Consider the following 12,731-nt stretch of genomic DNA (forward strand, 5'->3'; position numbering starts at 1 on the left):
TTTTTTAACATGAGGCTTTCTGCAGACATCAAAAAGCCTGTAGTGGGTGTGTCTCAGAATTCCTCTCCAGTATGAGAAGCAGGGGTTCCCAGATCATTGGATTACCAACAAAAGTAGGTAACCTGGCAAACTTTAGCAATGCATGGCTGAAAAAGAATTGAGGCTCAAAATAGGTAGGTTGTGGCCCCTTCATGTATCACAAATATACATATACAGTAACTCATGGCAACGAATTAAATGTCCCTATTTTGTCCCTATTTATCAGCAATAAATAAACTTCTGATTTGTTAGTACAATTTTATATGCATTTTATATATAGTAGTCACTATATTTGCAGGGTTATTTTACCTATCCTGTTATTGTATATTGTTAACTAATGGATCTCAGGATCAGATGAAATAATGTCCATACTGTTACACAGCTGCCTTTTATTGAAAGAAGGCAAAGCAAGCAAGCAAGTCACCATTGTTACAAATACAAAGCCCACCACCAAGCTATGAGAGCAGAAAGCACACTGCCGAGCAGAACAGACAAGGGCTTATGGAGAGGCTTCTGTGGAAGCTTTACCTGTCCTTGCTCACACAGAGATTTCTCCAAGTCTTCAATTTGGGCCTGACATCGAAGCAGATCAGCCTGGAGTTGTTCCCGAGTCTACAGAGGATGAGAAGCAATCATTGAACAATGAATTCAAATACACACAACTGATGAGGACATTGAAGGAAATCTGGAAACAAATATAGGAGCTGCTATTGCTAACTTTTCTATCCTATCATTCTTATTCTAGCTTCAGGCTTTTGCCTAGTGGGTCACTGACCTAAAACACGCACGCACCGATACCAAGTACTGTACTCGGTACAAGTACCGATACTTTTCCAGCTACTAGACTAGAGAAAAATTAAAAAATTAGGAGGCAGCTGTCATTTGTAAGGAGCACACGGAGCTCCTGGGATTTGTACATCTCTGTTTTAATGTACGATTGTTTTTATAAATATATATAAGGGATGCACTGATACAATTTTTGCAAGTATAAGTACTGATACTTGTCCAAGTACTTGCAGACACAAGTACTGATACATTTTTGTTTATTGTCTTGTGATAGTTTTTCTAAAACAATACAGACTAATGATTTCATGACAGTGGTGGAGCGCCAGAGCCAGGTCCCAGCTGCAACCCTGGTAGTTCTCATAAAAATGCCAAGTATCGGCGCTGGTATCTGAACTTGTATCGGTGCATCCCTACCTGACATGCATGGCTTATTCTGGGAAACTGATCCATCCAGCAGTGATGCCAGGATATGAATGACAGGCCCAAAGACTGCAACTTCTTGCGGCTCATGTGCACACAGAGCAAATACAGGTGTAGCTCCATAGATCCTAAAGTATGCCTGTATCTGTGGTTGCCAGAAGCCGCAGCAGTTTTCTATCCATAGCATTGTATGGACAGAAAATGCTCTACTGAGGTGTACACTCGCAAACACTAACACCAGTCTTTGCGCAGGGGTACGTTTCCGAACGTTAAACATTTACATTTGGAAACATACCTCTGTTTGTGTGCAAACACCAATGCTTGCAGGCGTACACCTGAGTACAGGGTTTTTGTGTCCATACATTGCTATGGAGGCACATTGATATGCCTGTGTGCATGGGCCTTTAACAAGTCAGTACTGGCAATGCCATAATGTTATCTTGGCCTCATTCACATGGATGTGCACAGTGGATGAGCCAGTGGATTGAGCCGGATGTTCGGCAGGAAGTGAATGCTCTGCAAGTGTAAGTATTCAAAATCACAGCATTTTACATCTGACATGTCTATGTTATTATTAATCATTATACATAGAGGGATGCATTGGTAGAATTGGATTTTTGAGTCTGTTTTAAAATACCGTATATACTCGAGTATAAGCCGTCCCGAATATAAGCCGAGGTACCTAATTTTACAAAAAAAAATGGGAAAAAGTATTGACCCGAATATACTTTCTCTGGGCCAAAGCTTCAAGGCTTGTAAGAGGTTGAACCTGATGGGGATTAGTGTTTTTTCAACCTTAATCAAAGTTCAGTGAGCTACTAATCCAAGCCAGCAAATACTGCTGATGAGTTAAAATGACATTAAACTCAGGAGTTAAATCTTAAAAATGCATTCAAGTACCTTAACTGTATGGGTGACTACTTCTGTTCTCCATGATCCCTGTGTGAGTTGTTAAGTAGTCACCGCTCCAAGCTCACTCCTGTGATGGACTACAATCTCACGTTTAGTTAGCTAATTTGCACTGAAGTTATAATCTTTATAGTCTACTGTTCACACAATTCCATATTTAAAAAGTAAATCTTTAAGACTTCTGTAACAAGTAAATCTTGGGTCTCCAAATACATAATATTTGTAACTTAGTTTTGGTTTACAACATGTCACATCCGGTTAGGGAAAGTTATCACATATTGTAGAAGTCTATAACTAATGGTGTTTAGGTTATTGCAATACACTGACACTAAACTCAGGAGTTAAATCTAAAAAATACATTCAAGCACCTTAACTATTAACAACAATGTATCTTATTTGTGTATAACTCGGCTGTAGATCCTCAAATCATCTCTGAATTAATGCTGACACTGTCCTTCCTTCTGGAGGGGGGCTACTTTTCTTCCCCATGGTCCCTGTTTGGCTTGTAAAGTAGTCAAAGCTACAAGCTCATGTTTAGATTACGAATTTGTATGGGGATTGTTGTCCATGGCAGGAGTGAGCTTGGAGCAGTGACTACTTTACAACACACACAGGCACCATGGGGAACAAAAGTCGCCACCCTCCAGAAGGAAGGACAGTGTCCGCGCCAATTCAGAGATTATTTAGGGATCTACAGCCGAGTGATACACAAATAAGATACATTTTTTGTTAATATTTAAAGGTACTTGAATGTATTTTATAAGATTTAGCTCTTGAGTTTAGTGTTACTTTAGGACATGTAAGATTGGGCGTAAGTAAATAGGAGAAAATGAGTAAGGGAGGAGGAAAAAGAGAAGTCTTTATATCAGTTATAAATGAAAACAGGCCGAGGCCAAACAACACCTTTAAGTGGAAGAATACTGACCCCCATACTTTGTTGATTAGAGGATTATGGAGGGAAGAGGTAAGTCTTTTCATAGCTCTGACAACCTGAAATTTCTGTCTGAACATTTCAATGAATGGGGAGTTCAGGTCTTCATGTTGCTGAAATTAAGTGGCTGGCTACAGTCCAGATATGGTTTCAAGCATTGAGCTGAATTTAGTAAAATCAAAGAGGACATAGCAGCAGATACTGTATATGTTGCCACGATATGTGTGCACTTGCCAAGTAACGTGTAAGTGTAACCCTTGTATGTATTACATGGATCACAGTCAGGGGCGTCCTGGTGGAGGGGTGGCATTGCACATTACAGGGGTGTGGATTTGTTGGCTGGTTGGTGACTCAGGTTAATGGGGTGGAGGGTGTTGAGGGGTCTGTGGCGCTGCACATTATGGGGGCGGTTGCATGGTGTCCAGTGTCCTGCCCAGCTCATCACTGTCATCACTGGTTGCTAGGAGCTAGATGGCTCCTGGCAACTCAGCTCCTGGCAACCAGTGACATCAGTGAGCTGGGCGAAATGTTAGACAGAGCATCACAGGTTGCGAAGAGCTCTTAGCAAACTGGGACATTCTTGCCAGAAAGGGGGCAGCAGCTGTGACCCAATAAGACCACCTCATGCTGCCCACTAAAGGTTCGACCCTAACCACAGTACTCCATCTGTAAATGCTTTCATCTGCAGAAGGACGGTGCCATCTTTATTCAGGCAACTTCCAGGGTCAGCATCTACTTCCTTCCTGATGTTGGCTCTGAGACGACACAATCATGTAAATCCTGCTGCCTCTGCAGTACTTGGATATGTTCACAAATGTCTGACACTGATCAGACCCTGCTGCAGCCTCTCACCTTACGACCCTCTACCAGGTTGCAACGTTGCAGCCTGATCACTGGGGAAGAGGAGACCAAGCAAATGCTTCCTCCTACCTGCAGCAGACTGATGACATAATTTCATCCCAGGCGAAGTCACTGACAAACTCAAGTGCTGCTTTCTTATGATAAGTAGGTATAACTTTTCTGAAACATTAATGCGTAGCTGTTAGGGATGCATTGATACTAGTATCGGGACCGATACCGAGTATTTGGGCAAGTACTCTTACTCGCCCAAATGCTCCGATACCTTTCCCGATAGTGGAACATCCGGTCAGAGGGAGATTTCCTCTGACTGGCAGTGCCAAGAGGGAACATGGAGCCGGGAAACTGGGGGTTGTGTCCCCATATTGCCAGATATGTTTTGGCTGGCCTCGATGCCAATTGGCTAGGAAGCTGGCTTCCCAGCCAATCAGCATCGAGCCGGCCAATAAGAATGAAGTCGGCTTCCCTGGCAATCAAGAAGCCGGGTGGTGGGTAATGAAAGTGATGAGCAGGTGGAAAACAGAACTTACTACTAAAATGGGATTTTTTTAAATGTAAGCTTTGATTGCATCATCAAAACAACTATAGTATGTATTCCTAAAAAAAAGCTACAACAGATGTCATTCAGCGAAAGTCACATCAAAATGACCGATAGGTAACAGCAGCTGCCTGTAACAGTATGTAAAGCCCAACTTTTCCTGTAAAGTCAGTTTACTTCCCCCAACCACAACTAGTGAACCTCCTCTTTAAATTGAGCCATAGGGAATACTGGAAGGCAGGAGCGTTGGGTGAAACTAGTTACAATAAAGGTTGAAGGACCTCATTTACAGATTACAACTTTCACTGAAGATAACCTCTGTATTTTTTAATCACGTTTAACTAATTTCCAGATTTGTTACATTAAGAAGGATTTCCAGTTTACAACACATCTGCATTTCAGTTATCAGACCCTTCCTACAAGCACTGCAATCAATATTCAGTTGCAGTATGTCCGCTGTGGGAGGCAGGTACAGTATTTCCTGGAAATCCCCTTTGAAGGACATAAAAAATGCTCCTGTATAAGATGACACTTCATTAGAACCCTTCACAGCATCCATTTCTACAATCTTCTCTCCGCTGCTGTGCACAAAGTATCTGTGTCCTGTAGTAATTATGGCGCCTATCGGAGGAACCAGCAAGAACCTCAAGGGACGTAAGTTTTTGACACACCCAAAAGTGTATCAATTGGGAAGGTCCTTCGGGTGACTTTGCACAACAGCAGAAAAAAAGATTCTACAAATGGGCACCAGGACGGGCAAGTATGAAGTGTCTTTTATGGGATTACTTTGACTGCATTTGTTTACGTAACAAGTTTGCTTTAATAGATCAACTGTTCCTAAAACAGAACAGTTGATCTATTAAAAACCAGATATAAGCATTTAATAATTCAGAAATAGAAAATGTAAGTGTGTTCCGTCTGACCAACATACCCTTGCTTCTCTTTCTGCATCCAGGGTTCCCCCTACTTGCTCTTGCAGTAAGGCATAGGCTCTCTGCAGGGCCTGGTACTCGCGGGTCAGCTGACGAAACCTTAAATCAGCCTCCTCTTTAGGGGTGCTCTTAAAAAGAAAACAGGAACATTTTAACATTTTATTTACAGGTTCCCGACTTGAAAATGCTTCACTTTTTCTTCATTATCATTAGGGCCAGATTCACCAGTAGGCACAGCATGCTGTATCAGCATATATATTGCAGCTACATGTGATTTTCAGGCACAGGTTCCTGTTGTTTTTTTAAAGGAAAACAAATCTTCAATTTCCAGTAGTACCGTCTCTTTAACATGCTATTATTACATCAAGCGAATGTTTGCACAAGGCCACTTATGTGCTGCCCTGTAAATGGGAAAATAAGACAGTTTGGTATTTTTGAGTGTACTGTAAACAGTCTGCCTAGAGAGTACACATTTTTACCTTTCCCAATAAATACAGAGGCGCTCTTGGTCAAACAATGGACCCAAGCTTTATAGCAGCTGTGTCAATAAGAATCAACAATAGCTTGACAGTTTGACATACACTGCCTGTCCAAATATAAAGTCACACCCTCCAATGTTTCACTGGATCTCTTTTAGCTTTGATTACGGCACACATTTGCTGCGGCATCGTTTCAATAAAATTATGCTATGTGACAACATTTATTTCCATACAGAGTCACCTTCATTTTTCCCCAAGATCTTGTAGTGATGATGGGAGAGTCGGACCACTGCGTAAAGTCTTCTCCAGCACATCCCAGAGATTCTCAATGGGGTTATGGTCTGGACTCTGTGGTGGCCAATCTATGTGTGAAAAATAGGATTTTTGTACTCACCGTAAAATCCTTTTCTCTCCGTTCATTGAAGGACACAGGCAACAGATCGTAGATCCTGAATGGTAGGTAATATCGCCACCTGCAGGAGAAGGACGCTAGGCACAAAACTAAAGACCAATCACAAATCTGACCCTTCTGAAACAGTAAAATCTTTTCCACAACCACAGAATATTTATTTTGGTTGTTTAAGAAATAAGAAGATATGCACTGCATCAGTTAGGATTAAATAACTTGTTGCCAGATGAAACATATTAATTATTGTAGCAGTCATCCATTAGAAGGCTCTTACATATTTGTTTAGCTAAATGTGACTGGTGGTGACTTTTTTTTTGGCCCGGCAGTGTAGTTGACCTGTGTAATTTACGATACTTTGCTGCCTATCTAGAGTTTGCAGGCACACATGCTTCCATTACAAACTGATGTAGAATCCAAGTTGAAATGGCTACAAAGTTTCCAAGATGAAAAGGCTTCCAACTTAAGCTGAAGGTGGAGAACTCTGAAGCTTCACTACGAGAAAGAGCAAGACTGCCAAGATCAAGAACCTATTTCCCTACAATTGTTTCAATGCCTGAAGTATACTCCGCACAGGAAATTGTGGACCAGCTATAAAGTAAGTTAAGTGACTTACCAACTGCATACAGAATATTGCATTTGCTAGGAAAGGGTAGATTGTGTGTGTGTGTGTGTGTGTGTGTGTGTGTGTGTGTATATATGTTCGTAGCTCTCATTATGTCTTGTATTGTTTTCCTGTGACTGTAAATAGTTTGTATACAGAATATTCTTGTTCAGTAAAAACAGATTAATATTCTGGGTTGGATTCCTTGGTTTTACTAATTTTTTTAGAAAAATAGAGGCATGGGCCTATATGCAGCAGAGGCAAAAAGCAGGTATTATTACTGACCACACCTATTTTTCTCATGATTAATAGGAATAGTCATATCATGCAAAGTTATTTACAGATTATCAGAATTTATAAAAGCCACGTTAGAACCAGGAAAGAAAGGAAATGTCTTGTGAAAATAGGCGGGGGTGCTACTTGAAGCACCAAAGCTTGTGTGCCTCCAGGTTGCAGTGATAAAAATGCAGCCCTAGCCATCATCCTGTTTAGTAATCTCATATGTTGCTACAATATGATTTGCACCTCACAAGACCATACATAATAAATGAAATCTAATTTTCTGTTTTCAGATAAATTCCCTAATTTAGGATTAGTTTTTATATGACGTGGGATGGGTACATTCACTGTCACGGAGCTGCACTGAGGATTCCATACACAGTGGAAATACTTGTTGGTTTGAACTAGCCCCTTATGAATCAACAAGCTACATTCTTTGAAGTTTACACAAACATGTTTGTTAAACTTAATATTTAAAAGCGAATTCAAGCTTGGTAGAAATTATATAAAGTATCCCAAATTAATTCTATGTGAATATCAGAATTCAAAACGGGCATTTCAGTGCCCTTTCTGAATCCTGAAAACAAGACCACAGAAGCTCACTGGCATAGTGTAGTAGTTCAAAAAACTTTAATGTGAAATAGTGAATAAAATGAATGCACTCAAAAAAGTATTTGTTGTGTAGAAGCCAAAAAGAAAAACAAGGAATGGTAGTAGGGGAACTGCCCAGGTATCCACAGGTCCTAAGATTCCTCAGGTATACTTCATCTCACAGAGGCCAGGGAATGACAGCTCAGCACCCGGAAGTGACTAAATCTACTTCGCTTCCGGGTTCATTGAATGGAAGGAAGATAAGTGAAGGGATGGTCATAGGTCTCCCTCCCTTGTAGCTGCTGACACCCGCCATGGCCGTCCTGGGCCTGCAGGAGGGGCAGCGGAGCCTGGGATACATGGCGGGGGGTAGGGGGTGGCATGCACCAGGGCTCCTGGAAGTTAAATCACCTCCACCACATAGTTGGCTGAATGAAACCAAATAGTTGGCTGAATGAAACCACATCGTTGGCAGTTGGCTGAATGAAAGAAAATGGACTCCTGGCTGCTATAGCAGACATGATTCATTTTATAGGGCAGCACTGCCACAGACGTAGTGCTTACACCTATGGCAGTATAAAGGGTTAAGCTGCCCACCCACAAATGTGCAGGAAAAACAAATAAGAGGTAGCTAATTTGGGAGTGTCAACGAATACCTTAACTTGTGACTACACATTATATTTTATATCAGAGTTGCTTGAAACCAGTGGGAAATGTGAATAGATGAGCAATTAACAAGGAATTAACCATTCTAATGTTTTGTTTTTCTTTCTAAGCTTCCAGCAATAACACTTTATTCATTGCAGTATTGCCTCATTTCATGAGGTTGAGCATTCTCTTTTTTGCAGATTCATTTCCTCTATGTCGTGTGCCAAAGAAATCAAAGTTATTGATCACAAGAGATTTAAATCCCTGAAATAAACTACTGAAAACTGCATGCATAGCAGCAGCCTGAAGCCTGCAGAGAATATATTTAAACTAATTTAATAGTATCTTGGTTCCCATCTTCAGAGTCATTGTGACTGTGATTCTATGATATGATGTAACCTCGGGGGAGGCAATTACCTATGTTATATGGTTCTTCTAGTGTACAAGCCATTTGTCTTCTGGATGTTATGCTGTATTTTAGAGTGGACATTGTTTTAATTTCAACATGGTACCCACATATAGTAGTCCCAATGAAATTAGTTTTAGGTTAAAGGGTAGTTCCACTTCCCTAGGCCAATTTGGGAAGATGGAATTACCCCCACCAATCTACCCCCTCTCCCTCTTTTGATGTCCTTACATTTGAATGAACGCTGCTTCCGTTCCGCGGCTCCCGGCGTACAGTCCCTTCATAACATCGCAGCCCTGCACTATGTATTTGAAATTACGCTAGCAAATGGAGAGCATTTACAGGTCAGCGCGCGGTCACCTGACCACACTGACCACTGAAAAACGCTTCTTGCTAAGAAGCGCTTCTCACTGGTCAGCGCAGTCAGAAGTGCTTATCATTGGTCAGCACAGTCAGGTGACAGCAGTGACCGATGAGTGCTCGCCATTTGAAAGCAGAATTTGGAATACATAGCTCAGAGCTGCGATGCTGTGTACACTGGCAGCCGTAGAGGGGAAGCAGGGTTCGTTCAAAAGATGCACAAGGATGCAAGAGAGCAGTGGAAAGGGAGCAGATTGACGGGGGTAATAACCTTTTCCCTAATTCACCTGGGAAAGTGGAATTCCCCTTTAAGTATGGCAGGATGGGTTGGCTTTCTCCTTAACGTTACAGTTACTTTCTTCTAGTCACATAAATAAGTTTAATAGTGGAGTACATAAATCTATATGAAGGCTACAAAAACCTGTAAAATACAGCTTTTAGATACAGTACATGATCGGTGTTAGGCCGATTAATGTTGGATCATGTGATTAACAAAATAGTTTTTATCTCCAGCTTTAAACATTGGACCAGCCATATTTTTTCAAAGCTGAACCCTGAGAAAATAATATATTTTAGAAACAGCACAAGTAAATTAGATTACCCCCAATAATGAGTATAGTATCCAAATGATAAATGCTGCTTACTAGAAAAATCATACTACGGATACTACTCACAGCGTTGCATTTCCAGCGCTGTAGGGATGAGAGTTGCGGCTGTAACAGCGAAGGGCTCCAGTCACATACTTCTCGCTCGCCCATTCACAAAAAGCCTTGTATTATTTCATAGAGGTGAGCAAGAGAGATGCAGTCATATACCTGCCCCTCTTCTCAGCTCGCCTAGTCACAGAATGCCTTGTATTATTTCATAGAGGTGTTCTAAGAGGTGAGCAAGGAGAGATGCAGTCATATACCCACCCCTCTTCTCAGCTCGCCTAGTCACAGAATGCCTTGTATTGTGTGAAAAAATAGGCTTTTTGTTAATGCATTAGGGGTAGAAGGAGGAGGGTATGCAACTGGAGCCCATCGCTGTTGCCAACGCATCCGTTATCCTTGCCGCACCAGATGATAAATCGCTGGGAATAGTGTCCGGCTTCGGTATGATTTTTAAAGTAAGCAGAATTCATACTGCTATACTCATTATTAGAGGTAACTTTACTTTTGCTATGAGTAAAATAATGTTTTCCCAGAGTTCAGCTTTAATACATGGGCAGTCTATGCTTCTGGGTTAGTAGTGTGGCACAGAGGCTTTACTGTTTCTCAGTTTATCAAGTATCAGGTTGCCCCTAAATAATGAAAGCAGTACAACCTCTTGGTTTCCTATAATGTATTTTCAGAGCCTGCAGAGCTTCATAGTAAAGTATTCCTTATGACTGTATAACTAAAACAATGTTTTGTGGATAGAGTAGTGAAGGGTTAAATCCTGAGTTTATTCTTTGCTCTGTGTCTAATTTGGGAGATTTGTCCTCTCTTCCTGTTTCAGAGACACAACAGGAAGTGAGAGAAGGTCTCCCCAAAGTGAGGGGAATTTGCCTCAAACAGTTGTCCCCAGTAGAAGATTTACCTTAAGCTCTTTGACGACAACTCTAAAATGTTGTATTTTCCATCTTCTTCTGTCTCAAGGAAAATTGAAGAAGGTGAATGTCCCCAGCAACAAAATCTCAGGAGGGCAATAAAAACATGATGGGGTTCTAATCCTTTCCTAATCTAAGACTTTGGCTATACATACACTTTACCTAGAGATTGTTATATGTTTCTTTTGGGCATGTTCCGCCATACAGCTGGATCATTTCCTTAACTATGGAGAAAAGGGAACAAATGTACATTTACTGTAGCCATGCCACTGAAGTCAATGAGGCCAAGCCAGGATCCAGTGATGTGATATGAGCATGGAAAAGTACACAGGTTTAACCATCAATTGCAATATCTGCCCCATCTATGACCAGACTAAGGGCACTTGGCATCACAGGACATGGGCTTAAAAAAGAAAAAACACAAGAACACCAGCACACAGAGGGCCCACTACATGGAATTGTTAACAAAAAAAACTAGCTGACAGGGGGCTTGCAGCTTCAGGCACATCTTGATGCAGTTGGGGCTCAAACAGATCCTAAATGGCTGTCCACAACTGCCCTATATGTTTGCAATAAATGTGTTAGACAGAGATAGTCACTAAAGGGATGATCTACACTTACACCATATGAGCAGATGTTTGTGCACATCTGACCATCAGACATATATCGGCTTGTTGGAAATCCTATTCCAAAACCATGGACATAGATGTGGTACAGCCCCCCACCAACCCCCACCATCTTTTTGCTATGGCAGCCTAATTTTCTCCTGATTTGGACTACTAACACCTCCATCCTCTTCTGATTTGGACTACGAACACCAACCCATCTCCTTGTTTGCATAACATAGGGGGGGGGGGAGGGGAGTTCACGGAAGGGAACAAAAGGCACATCTTGATGCAGTTGGGGCTCAAACAGATCCTAAATGGCTGTCCACAACTGCCCTATATGTTTGCAATAAATGTGTTAGACAGAGATAGTCACTAAAGGGATGATCTACACTTACACCATATGAGCAGATGTTTGTGCACATCTGACCATCAGACATATATCGGCTTGTTGGAAATCCTATTCCAAAACCATGGACATAGATGTGGTACAGCCCCCCACCAACCCCCACCATCTTTTTGCTATGGCAGCCTAATTTTCTCCTGATTTGGACTACTAACACCTCCATCCTCTTCTGATTTGGACTACGAACCCCAACCCATCTCCTTGTTTGCAAAACATGGGGGGGGGGGAGGGTAGTTCACAGAAGGGAACTAGTGAGAGCCAATAGCATTGTTTGAGATTTCAGTTCAGTATACAGAACATTACAAGCACACTGGATATGTGGCAAGTTCAACAGGCATTATGCTGTTTTATGAGCAGCAATGTACTTAGCATTAAATGAGTAAAAGAAATGTAGCCACCATATGCAAGGACAGACAGGCCACCTGAGTTCTTCCACACAAACAAAGCACAGTCATTAACAAAAAAGGGTCTTCCCAGACTGCTCTCGCAATTTTCAAAGAGCACTAAAATGTCTGTCTGCTGTAGTGTGAATGGTACTTTGTACTGTACAGTGCACTGTTAACACAGGAAGTCAATATCGTGTCCACATACTATTGACCATATAGCATATATATGCAGTATATATAAAAAAAATACGAACAGCAAATAAAAAAAAAAACGGAAAAGCCATATTAGATCTCACTTCTAGATAAATCCTACAAAAACGGCTCACTAATATTGTGTAAAATTGAGTACAACTTACATCTTCAATATCTTCTTCAGGCGTTGCGGGTGTCCTGTCCGTTTTATCAGTATTATAGGAGGTGACCGAAGAGGTTTCTGAATCAACAGAGTCTTCGTCAAATCCAAAAAACGTCTCCACAACATGCCTCTAAATAAGAAAGATGGATGTTATTCTGCTGCTAAGAAAAAAACAGCTGTACAATAAATGGTTCCCCCCAGAGTAATCCATTCCATAATTACT

General features: G+C 41.3%; 1 protein-coding gene across 1 annotated transcript in view; it reads right to left on the reverse strand.

Moving 5' to 3' along the window:
- The window catches only part of JAKMIP1 (janus kinase and microtubule interacting protein 1), a 135,623-nt gene that overhangs the window by 49,308 nt on the left and 73,584 nt on the right, over positions 1 to 12,731 (reverse strand). Inside the window, exons 9-11 of the mRNA XM_018561429.1 lie at positions 12,510 to 12,638; positions 5,413 to 5,541; positions 568 to 651 (exon numbers count right to left, since the gene is read on the reverse strand). Coding sequence (XP_018416931.1) covers positions 568 to 651; positions 5,413 to 5,541; positions 12,510 to 12,638 — 342 coding nt within the window. The remainder of the gene's footprint in view (positions 1 to 567; positions 652 to 5,412; positions 5,542 to 12,509; positions 12,639 to 12,731) is intronic.

Source organism: Nanorana parkeri, unplaced genomic scaffold, assembly GCF_000935625.1.
Source record: "Nanorana parkeri isolate BGI_ZX_2015 unplaced genomic scaffold, ASM93562v1 scaffold523, whole genome shotgun sequence".
NCBI classification, from domain to species: Eukaryota; Metazoa; Chordata; class Amphibia; order Anura; family Dicroglossidae; genus Nanorana; species Nanorana parkeri.